Genomic DNA, 23,513 nt, shown 5'->3' with positions numbered 1-23,513 from the left:
AGTATTGTAAATTTAGCATTTATGTGACAGGTAGTCTGTCTTTGCTCTCGGTTGGGGATGGAATTGTCTGAGCTGGGCCGGCCAGATGGTCGCCTTTTTCTTGGGTGGTGATGGAATTGCCTTGGATGGAGCTGGGATGGTCAGTCAGTCCGCAGGCTCTCGCAGGAGGATGGCACGGGATTCATTATACTATATTATACTATATTCATTTAGTAATGTTCAAAGACCAATCGTTTAATAAAAAATAACATAGAAGATAAGTTAAAGTTGTTCCAACTTGCATCAGGGGTAGATTCTGAACTTGAGCTTGTGCATACAGAATGTACGCGTCCGGTGTGTGATACATGTGAGCTGTCCTAGACGCATCTGGTTTGCACCCCTTTAAGTGTCAGGGAGACAAACTTGTGTAATACGATTGAGAATACTACTTATTAATAATTATTATTGATTTTGTGTTAATTGTGATTTATTGTGCAGCCCTACATTGTTTATGTTATGTAAATTTGCAGATGGTGAAAAGAAAATCAACAAGCATCTAAAAATTTTTAAAGAAGAAAAGTAGCACAGGGGACTGTGGAAGGTCAGCTTTTTTTTCATTTAGACATGGTCTATGCCAGTGGTCACCAACCCTGCTCCTGGAGATCGACCGTCCTGAAGATTTCAGCTCTAACTCCAATCAAACACACCTGAAATATCTAATCAAGGTGTTCAGGTTTGCTTGATAATGACAGACAGGTGTGCTGAAGCAGGGTTGGAGCTGCAGTCTGCAGGACGGTCGATCTCCAGGAACAGGGTTGGTGACCACTGGTCTATGCTATATTTGTGTAATATGCATACCCAGTTTCAAGCCAAAAGCACTTTTAATACCCTTTGTTGGTGTGTACATGTATCTGTTTTTAGTTTCAAGTTTGGTGTATGTAAGTAATATGTATCCGCTGGTCGTAGTGGTGCAGTAAATCTACTTTTTGCTGGAGAAACATTAATAATTATGTTGCGTAGCATGGACACACAGTACTGGAGGCCACCATTATTGTCTTGGGTATACTCGCGCATGCCTACATACTGAACACATAATATGCATGCCTGTGACGTCATCGTTTTCAGAAAGTTCCGGAGGAGACGATAGTTGTTTTCGTCAGAAACCTGCATTTTGAGACCCGTTTTCAAAAGTTTGCATTTTCAGTCCCCCAAAACGCTGTTGTTGTGTAAACGAACGACCAAAACGGATAACAAGTTTTCCCTTTTTAGTTGAAAATGGTCTCATGTAAACAGCATCTAAATTCCTTTTTTTGTGTGCCTCCCAGGATTTGCTGTGGTCTCCTCTGGCCACCCTTATTAAAATATTAAAAAATTCTGGGGGCATAACTGGGTGTTGAGAGGGGAGTCGGATCAGTTATTATCTGAAAGAATCTTGGCTCCAGACTCCGATAAGCTGCAGTTGCAGTGTCGCCTGCCATTCATAATGTACAAGTTTTTTATTTTATTTATTTAATTCTTATGAATTTTGATCTCCTGTAAATGTTTTAATGTTTATCAGCTGGAAATAAATCACCCTGAAAGTGATCCTAAAAATATTGTTCCTGTATTTTCATCCTATACTTCTAGTGTAGACATTTGTGCTATTCTGTTCATTTTAAAATGATTTTAAAAATAATAATAAATAATTTTGTTTAATAGTTATTATGGTTAGAAATCGTTTGTCCCTCGCAAATAGATTCAGAATTGATTCTTAGGGTCACAATTCAATTCAGAATCGATTCTTGACATGCTAATTAGCATATTTAAGGGTATCTCGTGGGCTTCAGTGTGCTTGACACTGCCAGTAATCCATGCACATTAAATAGGTTACTGTCAAACCAATATCACATAGATCCATCTTTTTTATACTGTAAATGTAATAAAACAGCTTATACAGTATGAACAACCGTGTGGTAATGCCTTTTTTGTGCAAAATCCTGTAATTGAAAGGTACTTATTTGGAACTTGAGATAAAGATAAAGCTGTTGAAAATAAAATCTAGACAAGCCTGAAAACAGTTTAGAAAGTGCTACAATATGGCCACAATCTCAAGAATCTTTTAGTGTTTATTCACCCCACAGCTTGCTGTCTAAAGAATGTAATGTATGGGCATCTCTGATACCACAGGGATGACTCTGAATTTCAATGAAAGCGAATTTGTTAATGAGACAATGCTTTTCTTTTCTAGCACCACACTAGTTTGGTTCTCTACACATGCAGATTTCATGTAAATACAGTTGTCACTACCTGAATTTTTGAGACCAAATTTGGCTCTAAAATGAAGTTCTTACTCTCTTAGAATGAGATTTAGAACTAAAATGACAGACATCCAAGTGTATAATGGTAATAATGTAACAAAAGGCAATCCTTAAAACTGTAAAACTAGTACTAGTAAAAAAAAAAACTCTTCTGATTGAATAAACCACTCAGTTGATGCCACACATCTACCTGTGATCCCACTTCAGTTGAATTCTGTATAAATGCAAAAGTTGCAGAGTGCAAACCTCATGCACAGATACAGCGTAGCATACACAAGCAGTAGACAAAGGGAGAAAACCAAATACATTCAGCCCTGTAGGACTAAACTGCAAGATAAACAAAATAAATTTCTTTGCATCTACTCTGTGTAGTGAGCAGCAGGGAGAAACAGTGCATTCAATTTACCGTACCGCAGATGACTTCTCAATGAGTGCTAAATAGCATTTCCCAAAACATGTCACTGTAGACTTATTAAAAACATGAACATGTGCACAGTTTGTTAGCCAGACGATCGCGTTGGGTGTGCTGCACGAGACATACAGTAATACTGCCAAAATCACCGTTCTTCAACGCATGTGTATGATGGTTTTGTCAGACGATGTGACAATTCGCGGAAGTGACTGCTGTTTAACATTTAGCACTTATGAGTCAAGTTTAGTTACTTTTTTAGAGCCGTTAGTTTTCTTCTTCTTCTTCCGCCATCAGTGTTGGGCAAGTTACTCTGAAAAAGTAATTAATTACTAGTTACTCATTACATGTTCAATAGTGTAATTGGATTACTAGGGGTGTAACGATACACTCAGCTCACGATTCGGTACATATCTCGATGCTGGGTTCACGATATGATACACATCTCAATATTTTGAACAAAATTCAAAAATGAAACTGAAATTCAAATAACATTTATTTTCAAAATATTAACAATTTCAATAACTTATTTTGTTGCACATACAACTTAATAAAGAATTTTTACATTTTAAGGCTTAACTGAAATTAGAATTATGATCAGTGTCAATTTTGACAGCAAATTTTGATTTAGTTTTAGTCATAGTCTATTTTTAGTCGACGAAATTTACATTATATTATCTGGATTAACTCATTTAATTGGTGTAATTAAATGTTCCATACAAAGATTTAACTGTTTCGACATATTTACTTTACCTTGGAATTAAATTAAACCAGGTCATTACCTTTATTTTTCAGAAAAGTTGAGTAACTACTGGATATGCATTGTCGTAACACAGAGAATATTAGACCATGAACGACATGTAGCAGTTCATTCAGTCTCATTTTGACTCGATTGACTCGTTCGTTCAGTGAAGGGCGTGTTCATTCAGTACATTCAACCAATGAAATGCTCTGACAGAGCTCACACTCAAGCGCTATTGGCTCATGTCTCTTTGAAGCTGTGCTGTCTTAGCTTGAGACAGTAATGAATGAGAAAAATCTTTCAAAAAGACATATTGCATAAACTGAATACATTTCTTCAATCATGCAAATCACATACTTGTTTTTAGCATGTCATTCGACCTTTTAATACTTTGAGACACAGATTGTGTCTTGTGCTTCCCCTTCTCCCAGAGACTTCTCTCTCTACCGCATATGTGAGATAAGCACACGTGACGCGCTGGCGCAGAGTAGGTAGCGTCTTGACCACTGAACGAATAGAATTAAACATATCGTCAAATATCCCCATCTCTCTACGATGTGCATCGTAACATTTTTGCATCGCGAAATATCGTAATACGAAGTATCATTACACCCCTATGGATTACTGTACAAATGACTCTCCCCAAAAGGTATGTAATTACTTTTTACTAATTACTTTCTATATCCTATCAACCTTGATTTGTTAAGTGATTCAAGGATAGACATGAAACGGCTCTTTTAATTCATTCAAATAAATAATATAAAACTACATAAAGTAGTATTATTAACTGACCAAACTATTACAAATATGAGTATTATACATTAAAAAACGCATTTTAAAGTTAATCAAATCAAATTTAAATCAAATTTAAAGTTTAAAATGTGCACACACATATATTACACACATTATTTAGTTTGATTACTTATGAAGTAACTAATTAAATTAAATAAAAAATAAGAGTAATCCCTTTTCAAGGGAAAAGTAATTAAATTACAGTAACTAATTACTTAGTAACTAGTTACACCCAACACTGTCCGCCATTGTGTCTATGGCAGCCCATAGAACTGTCAAATGAATAAATGTAATACCCACAGCAGGGACAGATCCTTGAGCTACAGCTCAACATCATCCATCACTTGACCCAAGGCCTTTATGAGCCTTATTTGGATAATACTGGACTCATTTGCTTGCTGTGATCTTGGAAATTCAAGGACATTTCTTCTTGTGTATTCACTTATTTTAATAATATTAAATGCCACTCTGCAATACTGATTCTGATTGGCTAGTTGCAACATTCCAAGGGATGTTATTCCCCAATAACAATCGCTCAAAACACAGGGTCATCCGAGAACTGTGAGTCATCTTCACCAATGCAGTTTAATATTACGCATGAATATAATATAAATATCCATAATAATAACATACAACATTATATTTACAAATGATTAAATTGCATGTTTGTCTTGTTTGAACTTGTCTTAAACAAGCAAGAAAAGGGACTTAATTTGTATTCAAATCAATATTTCATGTCCAGTAATTCACTAATGAGGCAATACAGTAATCAGGATAATGTACGCCCAGCCAGTTGTTATCGCAAAATAAATCCCTTTAGTGTAATGGACAGTATCCCTCTGCTTCATGTCGGGTTCTGATCACCCTGTTGGGGTTTATTCTGCGATAACAACTGACTGTGGCTGTACTGTATACTCAACTCAACTCAACTTTATTTATATAGCGCTTTTACAATTTTCATTGTTACAAAGCAGCTGTACATGAGACACATTGACTACAAGCAAAACAATCAAAGTTGTACCTGCAAAAACAAGAAAAGGTTGAAAACACAGAAGACAGACACACCCACACACAAAACACTCCACACACACAACACGCACACACACCAACACACACAGACACAGAGACACACACACACACACACACACACACGTACGTACACAGACAAGTACACACACACACACACGCTCAGTGAGAGCACACATTTAGGATAAAGGAGAGAGAAGCACAGGTCAAATATAACAGATAATAAATTCCTATATGCAATATTAATTAAGTAAAACTTTAAGATTCTAAAGCAGCCCCCCCGGTCAGGCAGATAGTGCAAAAACAGTATGCAAACGGTGGCGAGGAACCCAAAACTCTAATCGAGAAAAAAAACCTCAGGAGAACCCAGGCCCAACCAGGGGATTCCAGTTCCCCTCTGGCAAAAGCTGCTGCCTCTGCACAAGCTCCAGAGAACTTGCACAACAAGGCTAAATAAAATAAATAAACTTAATAATAAAATAAATTGTAGTTTAAGATTATCATTACTAATTTAATAACATTTGAAGTTTTGTGGTGAAGACATGTCAAGAGACCGCGTCCTTCTTTATCCAGCTCTATCATCTCAGCTCTTGTCAGGTCCCCACTTCCCATTCTCCGCTCTACCATCAGGTCAGGCCATGAACTGCATCCTGCTCGCTGTGGTAACCTTGGAACAATGAGACAAGACTGGCTGAGAGTAGAGTACTGTTCTGCACTCTTTGATGCAACAAGTACATCAGTTGTGTTTTTGGTTCCGGTTGATCTAACTAATGCAGCCTAAACCCTCAGAAGATTTATATTATGGAAGAGTAGTGTATGCAAGATTAAAAAGATGCGTCTTTAGTCTAGATTTAAACTGACAGAGTGTGTCTGCCTCCCGGACAGTGCAGGGAAGACTATTCCAAAGTTTAGGCGCTAGATAGGAAAAGGATCTACCACCTGCACTTGATTTTGAAATTCTAGGTATTACCAACTGACAGGACGCCTGAGAGCGTAATGCACGTGAAGGACTGTAATACAAAAGGAGTTCATTCAAGTACTGAGGAGCTAAACCATGTAAGGCTTTATAGGTAATAAGCAAGATTTTAAAGTTAACGCGATGCTTTATAGGTAACCAGTGCAAGGTTGACAGAACCGGGCTAATATGTTCATACTTTTTTGTACGTGTAAGAACTCGAGCTGCATACAGTGCATTACAGTAATCTAGTCTTGATGTCATGTATATTATTCCTTACTTAAAAAGTTGTACAATTTGTTATTGCTTATTTTGTTCTAGTATTTTTGCTTTCCTGGTATTGTTTACATAAAAACTTGGTGGAATAAATGAACACCAAATTCACTTTTGAAAATGTAAATAATCGGTGCAACGGTGGTCAAGTGGACTGGACGCCAACAAGTTGCGCAATTGTACTTTGGGCAACCCATGTTTGAGTCCAGGCTCCTGGTCCTTTCCCAGCTCTTGTCCCCCCTCTGATCCAGCAGTTTCCTGTCTTTCTCTACACTGAAAACTATTCAGATAAAATCATAAAAGGCCCAAATATATTTTAAAAAATCTAAATAAAATTGTAACGTCACTGGTCTTATGGTCGTATGTTACATTGTCACATGACATCCAATTATAGTAGGGATGCACCGAATGTTCAGCAACCGAAAATATTCGGCCGAAAATAACAAAAAGGGCATGTTCGGCCGAATAAGATAAATGGCCGTGAATGCATTTCAGTTCCCATCGGTCCGGGAGTTTCAAAGGAGAAATAACTGAAATACGGGAGTTTCACGGGAGAAACAACAAAACGGGAGGGTAGTGGGAGATGGGTGTCAAAAACAGAAGACTCCTGTGAAAAACGGGAGTGTTGACAGGTATGCGCTATATCCAGACATGCAGAGCAGGTATATGGACACACAACAGTAAACAAAATGCAGCAAATATTAAAGCATTTGTATCCGTCAGTCTGTTTGCTATATGTCTTCAACCTTTCAACCAGATTTGTGATATTTTATTAACCATAACGTTTTTATCTACATTTAGCATTAGCATTATTGATCAGCATGTAAACATTTGTGACCCTGTGAAAACCTATTAAATCTAATTGATTATTAGATAACAAGCATCAAAGATTAATTTCAAGCATTAATTTCACTAAGATTTTGGTATTATTCAGTCAATATTGAAGATATTGTTAGAATATTCTGTAGGATGATTTTATGAAGGACTTTTGCTGGGTTTTCACAAGTAGGGTCACATTTTGTAATGAACAACGTTTTAATTGGGAAAATATTTAAAAATGGAAGTAGTTCTGGTATGAATGACATAGAAAGGCTAATTTAATAACTAACTTTGTTTTCTGTTTATGATGAGCATTTTAATTGTTACATTACATTTGCTGTATGCATGTTGTCAGTAGTTTTTTATTTTATTTACAAATATTAATTATCAGACTTCTAGTCCCCTAAATCCACAGAGCCTATATACATACATACTGTGGATATCAAAATATAAAACAAATGGCCTGATAAAAGATCATATCTTTTATACAGTGTATCCAACTGTGCTGAATTGATTAAATATTTATTTATTTTCAAAAAACATATTGTCTGGACCTCCGTTTGGAAGAAAATACAAAGACCAGACCTCTTAGAACTTTAATTGAATACCACTGGCATAGAGAGTGAAAGGAAAAGTCAAGCATGTTGTATTGTGAGATACATGCAATAAAATAAACTGGGTATTTTGTGCATACTACAAAAGTGCATACCTTACACAGTATGCATATAGTACAATCAGAGGTGGGTAGTAACGCGCTACATTTACTTCGTTACATTTACTTGAGTAACATTTTGGAAAATATGTACTTTTACTCTTACTTGAGTAAATTTCTAATAGAAAATCTGTACTTTTACTTCGTTACATAACTTACATTGCGTGACGTTCCTTCGTTCCTTCATTTTAAAATATGCTTTTTAAAATGCGTTGTTTATTTCAAGGTTGTCGTCTCTTTTTACGGGCATTCCCGAGTGATCGATTCATTTGAGTCGATTCTTTTGAAAGCATTAATTGAACAATGGTCAAAACCATTTGAATAGGCTAATGAATCAGTTCAAATGATTTGTTCAGTTCGCAGCACGATCTGAATCATCTGAAGCAGGATTACTCACTCCTCGTAGCGCGAAACTTAAGAACACGCAGAACACAAAGAGCGTTGGATGAAGTGGATATGAATCTATACAATCAAAACTGCAAATGTGTAATATTGTTTGCCAGCAATGATAAATGCCCGCCATATGCGCGCACCCGCGCGACCTGTTCGTCAGACACAGCAACATGCGCGTTACCTGTCAGACACAGAGACGTGGGCTTGCAGAAATATACATTTGAAGAACAGAAGGAAGAAAACTTGTTGATGGGCGTGTGGTTCACTGTTTACTGTTTGTTTACAAGTAAGAGCGTTTCACAACACACACGTGACACAACACGAGAAAACATGAGCTTTGTTCAAAAATGTGTATTTCATTTAAGAGAGCACTGCAGATGTTCTAGATCAGCTTAGGAAATGCTCTGAGTTTAGTTAATGCTTTAGTTTGACATGGTCTATTCTAAATAAGTTGTGTAAACTACATTGACATCAGGACTAGATGAAATTTACAGAAATGCTCGTCTCTTCTGTGTTTGTCTATTCTTTAGTCTCTCTCTAGTATATTGCAAAGATATCTGCTTATGATAATTAAAAATATTGATTAAAATGTAATATTAAAATATTGGCGTTAATATTAATTTTATGTAGTAGGCCTATATAATCAGATACAAAGTAACTAAGTAACTAGCTACTTGAGTAGTTTTTTCATTGCATACTTTTTTACTTTTACTTAAGTAGTTTTTAAAATAGTGACTTTTACTTTTACTTGAGTAACAATTTCTCTAGTTACTTGTACTTTTACTTGAGTAAAGATTTTGGCTACTCTACCCACCTCTGAGTACAATGCAGTAATGTTTTTATCATAGTATGGTAACATGCCATTCTAAATTTTGCATCTCTCTCTCTACAGGTGGCATACATGCGGATGTGATAAATACATCTCAATAACATATTGATCCAGATGGTGTCTCCAGTTTCTCATCATATACATTACTTAAGGAAAAGCTTCCAGATAGACTTTTATGGGCTGTAAACATGTTACATTGCAAGTTGATATTAAAAATGTTTTGTGCAAAACCCTGTTGTGTTGTATTTTGTTCTAGTGGCTAAAGTTTTGTTATCAAGTCTGCATGATAAACTGATAAAGTGGACATAAGGTGTGTTTAATTTAGATTTGAAGGATGTACTTCACATTGGTGTGTGGCCGTTTGTGTCACAGATACATCATTAAATGCACATTAAAAATCATTCATGCACTCTTAACATGAGTTAATTTAGTTCACTTTCTATCTCAATAATAGTGTTCTTTGCCAGAGGAGGAAAGTTTATCTTTGAGCAACAGAGTTTGTGATGGAAAACACTGTGTCCCCAGTCATGACAGTAATTTATTCACAGTGCTCTCTGCATATGCTGTGCTTAATACCACATTATGATTTAGATGTCTGATGACAAGTGGGAACACACTTCACCTTTTAAAACTTCTCCATGTTTGCTCATCAAAGTTTGCTTTGTGTGGAATGCACATATATAAAAGACCTTTTAGTTTAAAATAGTTAATTGCATAGAAGTTTCTGCATTGAACCCACATTAAGCAAAAATATTTTCCAATCTTAAACAAAAAAAAATGTGTATTAGAATAAGTTGTTTACTAAGGCAAGATTTAGTACTATTCTTCATACTTCGGTTGAACAAACCTCTAATCTTTAGTAGTATGACATGTGTATTGATAGATCTGGATAGAAACATACACTTGTTTCTTGTTTTATTTCATTTAGTTATTCTATTTCGTTTGTCTCATTTGTTACAATGTTCATCTATCGTATGTATTCATTCATTTATTTTGTTGTTCACTTCTATTCGTATTATTTGTTCCTTACTTTCCTGTTGTTTAACCTCGTTGGGAGTTGTATTGTCTCTTATGCTGATATGAGTATCCAATGGACTCCATCTCAAGGTTCATAATAACGTCATGAGACAATGTTTTGATACTGTAATCTTGAATGGTTAAAAACACACATTGAATATGTTTCTAGTCAGACGAAGTTTGACAGCTTGACTGAGCATTAAAGCACAACTGAGATTATTCAATAAATCATTTTTCAGTTTATTTAACATCACTTCGTCTCCTGCCTGCTGTTCTTCCCTTCAGCTCTGTATCTCCCTGGTGGTTGGGTTAAAGTATTGACTCACAATGGAGTTGATTTTCCAGGTTTAATAAGTTCCTGACGGAGAGAGATTTAGTGAAACTGGACTCAAATTTTAGATCTAAAAGATCTACAAGCCATATCCCAAGTTGGATCTATCAGTATATAAACTATTTGTGCAACAAACATCTCGTATTGTTTGACAGAGGACAGAATGAACAAAACATCCCATTGATTTATATCAAAGGAGGGATAGAATCAACCCCAGAATCAGCAGGACTTGAACTGGTAATTGATCCGGCGTGGGAGTTAGGCACTCTAACAAGTACGTCTTAAAGCAACACTATAGAACTTTTGTTCACAGTTCCCCCATGTGGTTGATAAGTGTAATTGTCTGTTACCAGTGTTGTAAATCATGGTTCTGTATAAGTGCAATTCGCGTGAAATTAGCAAACCAATTACTAAGCTGATGGAGCCGGCGAATGCAGAAACGTTTGGAAGCCATGTTGCACTCTTCCACAGGCAGGGGATGGGACCCGATCACAGAACTTACAAAGTGTGGTTGTAGCCGCTATGAGGCTGCTCAGATAGTAGCGGCATTAGAATTCGTCTGGTTAAGGCCATGAACACACTTGACGTCTTTTTTGACAAGAAAAAGTTGACGAGCGCTTTTTTAGTAAAGAAAAAATGCTGGCAGCATTTGTGCATGAAGACAGCTCAGCACACAGGATTCATATAGGCAGAGTAACGGAAGTCTATTTGAATTATAAACAGACAGTCCTTGCAAAAACCAACCACATATTTTAAAACAACAGTACTAATTTCTCGCTAGAAATGCAATCGAAAGTTAATTAAAGGTGAAAAATAAACTTTAATTCATATAAAAATATGTTCAAAGCAGCGCTTTGGCCGCCATTAAAATTTTTTAGAGAAAGATCCTGCTCGACCAATCACCTTCCTCGCATGTTGTTATGGAAACGACAGGTCTCGCTACTCGCTTGTCATTGGTCAGCTGTCAGAAAAGATGCTTGACGTAGGGCGTTTTCTTCAGAAAAGTTTAACTTTTTTCAACTTAAAAAGGCGCTCGGAGCTGCAGAAAAAGACGCCGGCGTTTAAAAAAGCACTTGTGACTATTTTGGAAAACACGGTTTACTCCATAGGAGTATAATGTAAAACAAACCCTGGCAGCTTCAAAAAAGAATTCAAGTGTGAACATGGCCTAAGACCGCTGAAATGATTTTAGAGACATTATTTTAAGGTCGAAAAACTACAAAGTGTTGCTTTACGATTGGGGAGCTCTCTCACACTAGGTATCATCCATTACACCAGTGTCACTATTAGCACCTGCGTATGTTATTGTTTTCAAAGGATTTTGGATTTTACAGGACTGGAGCAAAAGAAAGAGTAAATTAACTATTGCCTATTAGAGTAAAGAAAGTATTGACGTAGTGGTCTGAATTTTGAGCCGCGATTTTCTGAATGCCTTTACTGTTTGAAGCTGTGGGCACGGTTAGCTTTAGAATTAATAAGTCAAAAAGCTGGCAATGTTCATGGGGTTAACTATTTTTTACATGGCTGTAAAGCAAATAGGTTTTAGGAATATTGCCTCTGATTTTAGAGAGGGATCATGAGTGTTTGATGAGGAAGTGGATACAGGGATTTGTATGAGGTGAGTATGTCTATTTATAGGAACAGTGATTGTTATATTAGCCAATTAATAGAGTGCACTGGTGTGGGCTATGAAGGGAAGAATAAGCCAATGAAACATATGTGCTGGTGAGCTGTCACAGATTTCTTCTCAAGTCTAAGAATAGCACTGGTTCATTAATTGTACAAAACCACACTAACTGTTCTCTGACTTTAATAAGGCCCACTTAATATACTATTCACAACGTGGACAAACCCATGAATCAGCAACTATAAGTCATACAGTATTCATATCAGGAATGGCACTTTCCTTTTCAATGGGCTTCAATGAATTTCAACATTCTTTAAGAATGAAAATCCTGCTTTCAAGGAAGTCTCTGCCCTTTATTGTATTTGTTTTGCCACTGGTCCACCAGTTGTCTGGTTTTAAAAATTGGTTATACAAACTTTACAAAATATGACTACATAGAGTAAGGAACTTTAGTTTAGCACCTCATCGATATATTGAAGTATTAAGACTGCCCTGTTGATCGCCCTGTTAATTAGTCACATTGTCCTTGGGTGTGTAAGGCACCACCCGCTGGTCCAATGACGGTATCCAGAGGCGTGGCGAAGGCTTCACACGTGTTCTTGTCTTTCCTTTGTTTAGTGAAACAATATTTGAATGAAAGCATATTTCATTCAATTACCTCCATTTTATCTGACTCCAATTTAATAATATCTTGACTTCTCATTTAGTTTACATTTAACTTTTATCATTAATAATTGTGAAATTTGGATGGATGTCTGATTCCTCTGTTTTATTCTAAATTACACTCCTTCATCCGATTCTCAATGTCGCTTAGAGTCTCGCGCTGGCCGTTATACGCGGAGCTCACGGTCACAAACTCTCCAGTCTTGGTCACCTGCCAGAGGTACGGCTGCAAATAAAACTCATTGTTACAAATATGGTAGAACAATAACTTCAACTACCAAAGATGCGTTTCTCGATAATCTGCCCGAATTGTCTCAAATCGCTAGCATGAGAAATAACGTTGAAGATCTTGACACTACCACTGAAAATTTTAATTCCACCTTCTCAGTAACGCTAGACACAGTTGCTCCTCTACGTTTAAAGAAGATTAAAATGGCAGCCCCACACCGTGGTATAATAAACACACTCAGGCTCTAAAGAAAGTGGCCCGAAAAATGGAGCGCAACTTTAAGAAAACTAAATTAGAGGTATTTCGTACAGCATGGAAGGATGGTATTCGAAAAGTACAGGAAAGCCCTAAAAACTTCTAGATCCGCCTACTTTTCATCACTAATAGAGAAAACACAGCACAACCCAAGGTTTTTATTTAACACAGTGGCTAAATTAACAAAAAATAAATCGTCAGTGACTTCTGATCCTGTATATCACATAGCAGTGATGAATTTATGAACTACTTCACATATAAAATCCAAGATATTAGAGAACAAATTATAACAATGCAATCAGAAGTGAAACCGCTGAACAAACTAACTACAGCGCCCTTAAGGAGATAAATGCAATTATTTTATACCGTAGATCCAAGATGAGCTGTCTAAATTATTAGATCATCTAAATCAACAACATGCATGACTAGACCCTATACCTACAAATCTACTGAAAGAGATGCTCCCAGAAATTATAGATCCTCTTCTTGGTATTATTAACTCATCTCTGACATTAGGACATGTGCCTAAAGCATATAAGGTGGCTGTTATAAGGCCCCTTGTCAAAAAACCCCAACTCGACCCTAGAGAACTAAGGAACTACAGGCCTATATCGAATCTCCTTTCATATCTAAAGTTCTGGAAAAAGTAGTTTCAACTCAATTATGCTCCTTCCTCCAAAGGAATGACATCAATGAAGAATTCCAGTCTGGATTTAGAGCATGTCACAGTACAGAGACTGCTTTGATCAGAGTTACAAATGATCTGCTATTGGCGTCTGACCGAGGTTGTATCTCGTTATTGGTGCTGCTAGACCTTAGTGCTGCATTCGATACCATTGACCACAGCACACTCCTACATAGACTCGAAAATTATGTCGGCATTAAGGGAATAGCTTTGAAATGGTTTAAATCTTATTTATCCGACCGTTTTCAATTTGTAGCAATAAACAATGAGGTGTCACGCAAATCGCAAGTCCAGTACGGTGTACCACAGGGCTCAGTCTTAGGGCCTCTGCTCTTCGCATTATACATGCTACCTCTAGGAGATATAATAAAGCGACACGGAGTTAGCTTTCACTGTTATGCTGATGATACTCAACTTTATATTTCCTCGAAGCCTCATGAAACACAGCAGTTCCATCGAATAATGGAATGCATAGTCGATATAAAAAACTGGATGAGTAACAACTTTTTATTACTGAACTCGGACAAAACGGAAGTGTTACTTATTGGACCGAAAACTGCTATAAGTAACAACCAAGAATACTGTTTAACTATTGACGGATGTTCCATAAAACCCTCGTCGTCAGCAAAGAATCTTGGCGTTCTATTCGATAGTAATCTGTCATTTGAGAGCCACATCGCCAACACCTGTAAAATTGCGTTTTTCCATTTTAAGAATATATCTGAACTACGTCATATGCTGTCATGTCAGATGCAGAGAAGTTAATTCATGCATTCATGACATCAAGACTAGACTACTGTAATGCACTGTTAGGTGGTTGCCCTGCAGGCTTATTACAAAAACTCCAATTGGTCCAAAACGCGGCAGCTCGAGTTCTTACACGTACAAAAAAGTATGAACATATTAGCCCGGTTCTGTCAACCTTGCACTGGTTACCTATAAAGCATCGCGTTAACTTTAAAATCTTGCTTATTACCTATAAAGCCTACATGGTTTAGCTCCTCAGTACTTGAATGAACTCCTTTTGTATTACAGTCCTTCACGTGCATTACGCTCTCAGGCGTACTGTCAGTTGGTAATACCTAGAATTTCAAAATCAAGTGCAGGTGGTAGATCCTTTTCCTATCTAGCGCCTAAACTTTGGAATAGTCTTCCCTGCACTGTCCGGGAGGCAGACACACTCTGTCAGTTTAAATCTAGACTAAAGACGCATCTTTTTAATCTTGCATACACTACTCTTCCATAATATAAATCTTCAGAGGGTTTAGGCTGCATTAGTTAGATCAACCGGAACCAAAAACACAACTGATGTACTTGTTGCATCAAAGAGTACAGAACAGTACTCTACTCTCAGCCAGTCTTGTCTCATTGTTCCAAGGTTACCACAGCGAGCAGGATGCAGTTCATGGCCTGACCTGATGGTAGAGAGGAGAATGGGAAGTGGGGACCTGACAAGAGCTGAGATGATAGAGCTGGATAAAGAAGGACGCGGTCTCTTGACATGTCTTCACCACAAAACTTCAAATGCTATTAGATTATTAATGATAATCTTAAACTATAATTTATTTTATTATTAAGTTTATTTATTTTATTTAGCCTTGTTGTGCAAGCTCTCTGGAGCTTGTGCAGAGGCAGCAGCTTTTGCCAGAGGGGAACTGGAATCCCCTGGTTGGGCCTGGGTTCTCCTGAGGTTTTTTTTCTCGATTAGAGTTTTGGGTTCCTCGCCACCGTTTGCATACTGTTTTTGCACTATCTGCCTGACCGGGGGGGCTGCTTTAGAATTTTAAAGTTTTACTTAATTAATATTGCATATAGGAATTTATAGTCTGTTATATTTGACCTGTGCTTCTCTCTCCTTTATCCTAAATGTGTGCTCTCACTGAGCGTGTGTGTGTGTGTGTGTGTGTGTGTGTGTGTGTGTGTGTGTGTGTGTGTGTGTGTGTGTGTGCGTACTTGTCTGTGTACGTGCGTGTGTGTGTGTTGTGTGTGTGTGCGTGCGCATCCGTGTGTGTGTGTGTGTCTCTATGTCTATGTGTGTTAGTACGTGTGCATATTGTGTGTGTGGAGTGTTTTGTATGTGGGTATGTCTGTCTTCTGTGTTTTCAACCTTTTCTTGTTTTTGCAGGTACAACTTTAATTATTTTGCTTATAGTCAATATGTCTCATGTACAGCTGCTTTGTAACAATGAAAATTGTAAAAGCGCTATATAAATAAAGTTGAGTTGAGTTGAGTTGAGTTGAGAAATGTATATGCACCCACAAACGCTCGAAGCCAGCGCGCATAGTGGGGCAGCTAGCAGCGAGCGTGCACTAAGCACACAGTGGGTAAAAGCACCAACAGCAAACGCTGGGAGTGAGCGCAAACAGTGGAGGCATAGCAGGCAAAAACGCAGGCAGTGAGCGCACACATCCCGGGCAGCTGCCTAAGATTGCAGCGGTATGAGCTTGGCTATGCTGCAGCAACAACAAACGATCAACCCGTGTAGTCTTGTGGGCGTGGTCGCAATTTGAAAAATGTAAATCCTTTTTATTGCAATGTAAGAAGTTCCACTCTCCAAAACAGCATGTTTGGAGTTTGATTGGATAATAAGAACAAATAACTGGCCATTGTGGCCAAAGCGCTCCGTTTGACTTTTCCGAGATCTTCTACTCTTCCCTGTGGACGACCTCTGACCTACTTTCTGTACGATCTGAATTTCTGCGTTTTGAATTTTAGAAAATTGAATTTGATGTTCCGAATTTCTTCTTCATCTTGAAAACGTGAGGCTGTATTAAAAAAAACTGGATATTTGCAATCTAAGAATTCAGAGCAAAAAATATGTTGTTTGAAAATGCATGCCTATAAAACTCTGCCTTAAAAAAAAATCAATTGTGTTAAATTGCAAATGTTCAATATTCAAGTAAAAAAAATTCAAATTCGAAATCTAATTCAAAACTATTTTAACTCCCATATAATATTCAGTTTTGTTAAAAAACACTTGTCAATAATTCAGATTTACGAAATTCAAATTCAGATTGTTTTGTCATATCTCTGGCTCCATATTATTGCAATGTAAGAAGTTCCACTCTCCAAAACAGCATGTTTGGAGTTTGATTGGATAATAAGAACAAATAACTGGCCATTGTGGCCAAAGCGCTCCGTTTGACTTTTCCGAGATCTTCTACTCTTCCCTGTGGACGACCTCTGACCTACTTTCTGTACGATCTGAATTTCTGCGTTTTGAATTTTAGAAAATTGAATTTGATGTTCCGAATTTCTTCTTCATCTTGAAAACGTGAGGCTGTATTAAAAAAAAACTGGATATTTGCAATCTAAGAATTCAGAGCAAAAAATATGTTGTTTGAAAATGCATGCCTATAAAACTCTGCCTTAAAAAAAAGCAATTGTGTTAAATTTCAAATGTTCAACATTCAAGTAAAAAAAATTCAAATTCGAAATCAAAATCTAATTCAAAACTATTTTAACTCCCATATAATATTCAGTTTTTTTAAAAAACACTTGTCAATAATTCAGATTTACGAAATTCAAATTCAGATTGTTTTGTCATATTTCTGGCTCCATAGTGGTGTGGCCGTCTCTAGCCCGCCTTGAAAGCGAGAAGGGGGAGTCTGCAGACCTGGAGCAGGCAGTTTTACGCCCCAAGCAGTTTTGCCCCCCAGGCAGTTTTACACCCCTGTTTTTACTTATTTGTCCAGTAGGGGGCACTGTACATTAAGAACCACCAGAACAGACCTAAGAACAGATAACTTCATCGTCCATCACGAGTTTATGGTAAATAAACGTTTTCAGGCAATCGTCCAACATGTATAGTTTTAAATGATTCATTGATATCGATATGAATTCATTTCAACATCTAAAAAGATATGTACGGTATTTGTAATTTATACTCAAAGACAATAAAATGTATACTTATTGACCAGGTCGATGTTCTGTCTGGATCAACCTTAGCTAACCACGTGTATGCTTACTCGATATCTCTTACTCGTTTTCATAATTATTTTCTTTTTAATTTTCTTTTGTTGTCTGTCTCTAGCCTATGTGATGGCCTTTTCTGGTAACATATTCTTCTGCCCTTACGAAAATTGACCATGGTTTTACTACAGTTAAAACCAAAAAACCATGGTTACTGTAGTAAAACAATAGTTATCACAAAATAACCATGGTTTTGAAAACCATGTTTTTGTAAAAACCATAGTAAAGTAATCAATACACCAAAAAACCATGGTTACTACACTTGTACCACAAAAAAAACATGGTTTATTTTCGTAAGGGTGACCCTGTTTACTTGCATTAATACATAACATTACTACAGTAGGCTTATATGTAAACCATTTCAATTTAGCTGCACACATACTTGTTATTTATTATTTTAAGTCGTTACAACTTCCTACAAAATGGAGAGCCCCATATTCAGAACTAACAATTAATCACAGGTGAGAACATCACAGTCAACATAATAATTAGCCAGCAAACAATTTTCTTAAATGTGTATTAAGAAAACAAAAGATCAATAATCGAGCACCAACAATCACAAACATGTTCAAACTCAAATTGAAAACTTCATTCCCATATGGAATAAAAGAAATGATCATATTATGTAATGTACATATAAAATACATTTTTGTTAAAATAGCTTAATGATCCTGATTAAAATGCATGTGCACCTAATGTGGGTTTTATCATGTTTGTGATTGTTAGTGCTCAATTAATCGTGTATCTTGTTTTCTTAATAGCAATTGTTGGCTGGCTAATGAGGCCTATTATGTTGTGATGTTATTGATCTCATCTGTAATAATACTTGGAAATAATAAAAATGTGTTCAAGAATGCATTTTACATATTTACTGCACTTTTAACCAATAGCTTGTCTAATAAATACATAAATGACTTACAGAGACATATGTGGCAAAATTTTAATGACATTCTCAATTTTCTTTGCACAGTCCATTATCAGTGGCCAAAAGAAATCAAAGTGGCTTGACATATTTTGCAATCCTTCTAAGACCATGCTTGTGCCTGTGTACATTGACAATCAGGACCAAACTGATGACCTACTTTCACCTCAAACTGATGACGTACTTTCACCTCACTTCATCTCTGTACAGGACACCCACACAGACTCACAGTGACACAATCAAGTTTATTATGGATGTCCTTTTTCCAGAGGTGGGTCCTGTGTTAGCTGTGCTCCTCATATTTATTTTGTAATTGCTTGGTTTGATTGGTTAATGTAGAAAGGACACTCAGTTTTGTTGTACAAAAAAATAATGTTGATACTGAAATGATACTACTTATTTGGGGTGTGACCCATCTTGACTTAACGCTTTCTTTGATAGTCCATCATCTGTTCCCTTGCTGGTTTGGAAAATCTCACCATGCTGGAGGCTGAGGAGAAATTTCTACAAGTCATTGACATAAGGTATGTAAGGATGCTATAAAGGAGAAATGGTCAAGCATGACATCCTGCCACTATTCCAATAACAATTTTCTCTACAACTTTAAACTTTCTTTTATCAGTGAGCGGGAGCAGTTTGACAGGAGGATTAAGAACATTTTGAAGAAGAGTGAGTCATTATCCCCATAGGAGTCATTATCGAGAGCCATCATGTAATGATCATCAATCCTGTTTTTGATAATGGTCTTAATAATTAATGTTGTTCACAAGAAACTTGTCACTTTTTTCTTAGAAGATAAAAGACCTTAGAAATTTCTTAAAGCGGTGAATTATGTTTTTCTTCATGAAATAGTATGCAGGACACTGTTCTAAATGCAGGGCAGATATTTAATTGATGTTTCATATGATTGCACTTAATGTCTTATGGGCTAAATATGGTTAATATTTGAATGTAACTTTGCCTATACATTCACAACAAACACTCAAGTCTTCTGTATATTTGTATATTACTAGGCCACAGTAGATTATATTATTGTTGTACTGTACATCTGATCCAACTGTATTATTATTAATTTTTCAATTCACAAAAACACTAAATTGCAGTTGCAATTGCAAATCAATTGTCTCCTGTAAGCTATGTATAGTAGATGTTAGTAGATATCTACAAATATTTAAACCTGTTCTGCATATCGTTAATTAAGCCATGGTTTCTGTAGTAAGATCAGCAATACAACAACAAAAACATGGTTACTACACTTTTACCATAAAGTAAGTTTAGTTTAGTTTATTTATTTACTTTTAATCTTACACATACATAATTACATTTTTGTTTAACAGTTTGATTCGGTTACAAATATTCTATTTTGTGGTTCAACTCTCCCTACTGGACGTAGTGGTGGTCTGCTGGTTAGCGAGATTGATTCGCAATCTATGACAGCATCAAACGCCGGTTCGAGACCCGCTTGATCCATTGTCAATTTTTACGTAGTTGGTCTTGTTCTGTTTATCTGTATCGCTTGGTCGTTTTTAGATTTATATTTCAGTACTTAATGCGTGGTCAGTATGAAAAGAAAGTCTGGAATGAGAGATCTTTTTATAAACCGTATCTGCACTTGATTTTTGCTGCTGAGCTCACACATCAGTGGACTTTCGTGCTATAAACAGGACGAACGAACAGTAATAGATTTTACATTTACGCATTTAGCAGACACTTTTATCCAAAGCGATTTACAGGGGCCTTTTAGTCTATGCATGTCTCTTATCAGTAGCCCATGTGATTTTCGTTTCCATATTACAAAAATTGATTGACTATAAGGAGACGCAATAATGTTGCGCAATGATTGTAATGTAACAAGCATGAACTTATTAACTCAAATATAACACAGCCCAAGTCAATGCCAAATGCCTTGCCATTTACCTCCGTGAAGAGACTGACGCTATCGTGCGTGGAACTGCAAAGAAACTTACAATGAAATGGAAAAAAATATTATTCAGCACATAGAAATAAGTGCGGGATTCAGGCCCGGCAACCCACTCATGCAGCCTAGCCTGGCGAGAACATGGCAAAATGAGTCGGGATGCGGGCATGCTACTTACAAGCTACAGGAAAAAAACATTTTAAAAAGTTGGTTTGCACAAAGATGGTGGTTATAAGCCTACTGATCCCATTGCTCCGAATAGTAGGCCTAATTAAACGTAATTACATACACTGTAAAAAAATCCTGTTAAAACAGATGAAGTACTGGCAGAAAATTACCAGTACATTTTCTTTTATTTTACGGACATTTCCGTTAATGCTAAAATGTAATGTAATTCAGTGCAAAATGTAAAATGGAGAACATGCATACTCGAGTGAGTCGTGGTCATTATTTAGCTTTGTTTCATATGCTTTGTCGAGTAAAATCAATCATATCTAAATGTGAACGTCCGTTTTCAGTCTGTTGAGGCCGGCTGCGGAGAAACGCGCTCCTCCACGGCATGGGGCAGATAAATAATACAGTTTAAGGTTGCTAAGCAATCAAGCTTATTTTTTTTAATTTTTGTAATGATTATTTTGATTAAAGTAATTTTCAACCTTTAATCTGCATTTAGACGTATGACGCCGTATTCTCTCATATAATTTAATTTATATGGGATGATATCTCAGTTTCAGTTTGGGTGGAGTTTCTGACTTGTGCAAAACTGCATTATAGGTAAATACTGTTTTCTGTTACGAATAAATTACTCTTCTAACTCTTGTTCTCTTACCTATTTATGTTACCTTTATTATAGGTAATAAATTAATCAAATAACATATTATGTTATTAGATTAAGGTTCGGTAAATCCGTTAACATAGCTTAATTAGAACGACCTTGCTTGTTCTACAAACACCATGCACTGTGTTTTACCTTAAGTGTTTTTCTGTTTGTTTGTTTGTTTGTTTTTTATAGATTTTCTTCTGTAAAGCTGCTTTTGAACAATGCACATTGCGAAAAGCGCTATATAAATAAAGTCGAATTTTATTAAGCATGCAGGAAGAAAAAAGAAAAATGGTTCAGAATTACGCAACGCGTTTACATCCAAACGCCGTAAAAACCGCGCGAAAAGCCATCCATTTAACGGCGTTCTAAGGCGCTTGAAAAGCGCCGCCTTTTGCGCCGCTGTCTGGCCATATGACGGCCTAAAAAACGCCGTTTTGGTTGCACAGAGCGCGCGTCTTTTACGGCGTTTTGTCTGTTGTGTAATAAGCCCCTCCCGCTGATTTCCACAGCCAATAAGTTTGAACTGCTCTCACCCAATCACTGATGAGCTGAGCCAGGATCTAATTCACCATGGCCTTGGTACTAAATCCTTGTAGTGGCCATTGATATTACTATGTTTTAATTAGTGGAATGAAGATTTTTATGAAAATCCTTTTTTCAAGTGAATATTATGTAAAAAATTACTGCATCCAATTCCAGCAAATTTGGCACACACCAAATCAAAACCCCCTATCTATAGGTAAAGTCTATGTTTTTTATTTATGTTTATGTTTATTTTATTTATTTGATTGACATCGAGAGTTAAGGCCTTAAGACCTGGACGGATCAAATATTTCCCCCGGCAGTTCACCAAGCATTCACTTGAGACATAATTATGTTTGCGAGACACATACATTCTGATGTGCGCACTTTGGATGTTTCAGTCAGAGTAAGATCATTACCCTTAGCATAACCCTTAACATCAATCAAGTCCCGCACTTTATTACAGTATGTTAATTCCTTTAACGCAATAGTCAGACTCGCTCTGCTTGATATGCATCTTTTGCAGTAATAATGAATGCACTTTATTTAGCCTACAATAAAGCTGTGCGTTAACATGTATATGCTTTTTAATTATGTTTTTTAAAAGTCTATTCTTTTTTTAAATGCGTCATGCAGAATCGTTCTCATCAGCAGGTGCATCATAAACATCGCCTACGCTAAAAAAATCCGTAAAAACAAGGCACAATATACTATATTAATCTGATCTGATCTTCATCCAAGTCAAGGGTATTGACAAACAATGTGTCTAAAAATAATAACTAAAAAATTCTGATCTTTCATGTCTTCATTGAACACAGTCATTCAACATTCAAAATGGCAGTGGAAAAGTAAGTGAACCCTTAGAATTAATAACTTGTTGACCCCCACTTGGCAGCAATAACCTCAACCAGGCGCTTCCTGTAGCTGTGGATCAGACCTGCACATCGTTGAGGAGGAATTTTAGCCCATTCTTCCTGGTAGAACTGCTTTAGCTCGGTCATATTCTTTGGACGTCTCATGTGTATGGCCCTCTTCAAGTCAATCCATAGCATCTCTATTGGGTTGAGGTCTGGGCTCTGACTTGGCCACTCCAAAAGGTGGATATTGTTTTTCTGAAGCCATTCTGTTGTGGACTTGCTCCGGTGTTTTGGGTCGTTGTCCTGTTGCATCACCCACCTTCTACACAGTTTCAGCTGACGTACAGACATTCTCACATTATCCTGAAGAATTGTCTGATATACTTGGGAATTCATCTTCCCCTCAATGATTCCAAGCTGGCCAGGCCCTGATGCAGCAAAGCAGGCTCAAATCATGATGTTTCC

At 36.8% G+C, this 23,513-nt stretch overlaps 2 protein-coding genes across 4 annotated transcripts in view; one reads left to right on the top strand and one right to left on the bottom strand.

Moving 5' to 3' along the window:
* Window positions 1-13,261, top strand: part of ube3d (ubiquitin protein ligase E3D) — a 119,880-nt gene extending 106,619 nt beyond the window's left edge. The window contains exon 14 of the mRNA XM_057328632.1: window positions 9,290-13,261. Within this exon, the coding sequence (XP_057184615.1) occupies window positions 9,290-9,310 (21 nt within the window). The 3' untranslated portion in view covers window positions 9,311-13,261. The remainder of the gene's footprint in view (window positions 1-9,289) is intronic.
* LOC130551079 (uncharacterized) overlaps window positions 560-23,513 on the bottom strand; it is an 87,028-nt gene continuing 64,074 nt past the window's right edge. For all 3 annotated transcript variants that reach the window (XM_057328639.1, XM_057328637.1, XM_057328640.1), the window contains one exon: window positions 560-5,912. The gene's annotated coding sequence lies outside the window, so the exon portion shown is untranslated. The remainder of the gene's footprint in view (window positions 5,913-23,513) is intronic.

This window comes from Triplophysa rosa, unplaced genomic scaffold, assembly GCF_024868665.1.
Source record: "Triplophysa rosa unplaced genomic scaffold, Trosa_1v2 scaffold60_ERROPOS690268, whole genome shotgun sequence".
In the NCBI taxonomy this organism is placed as follows: domain Eukaryota; kingdom Metazoa; phylum Chordata; class Actinopteri; order Cypriniformes; family Nemacheilidae; genus Triplophysa; species Triplophysa rosa.
This window is presented reverse-complemented; position numbering and strand designations above follow the sequence as displayed.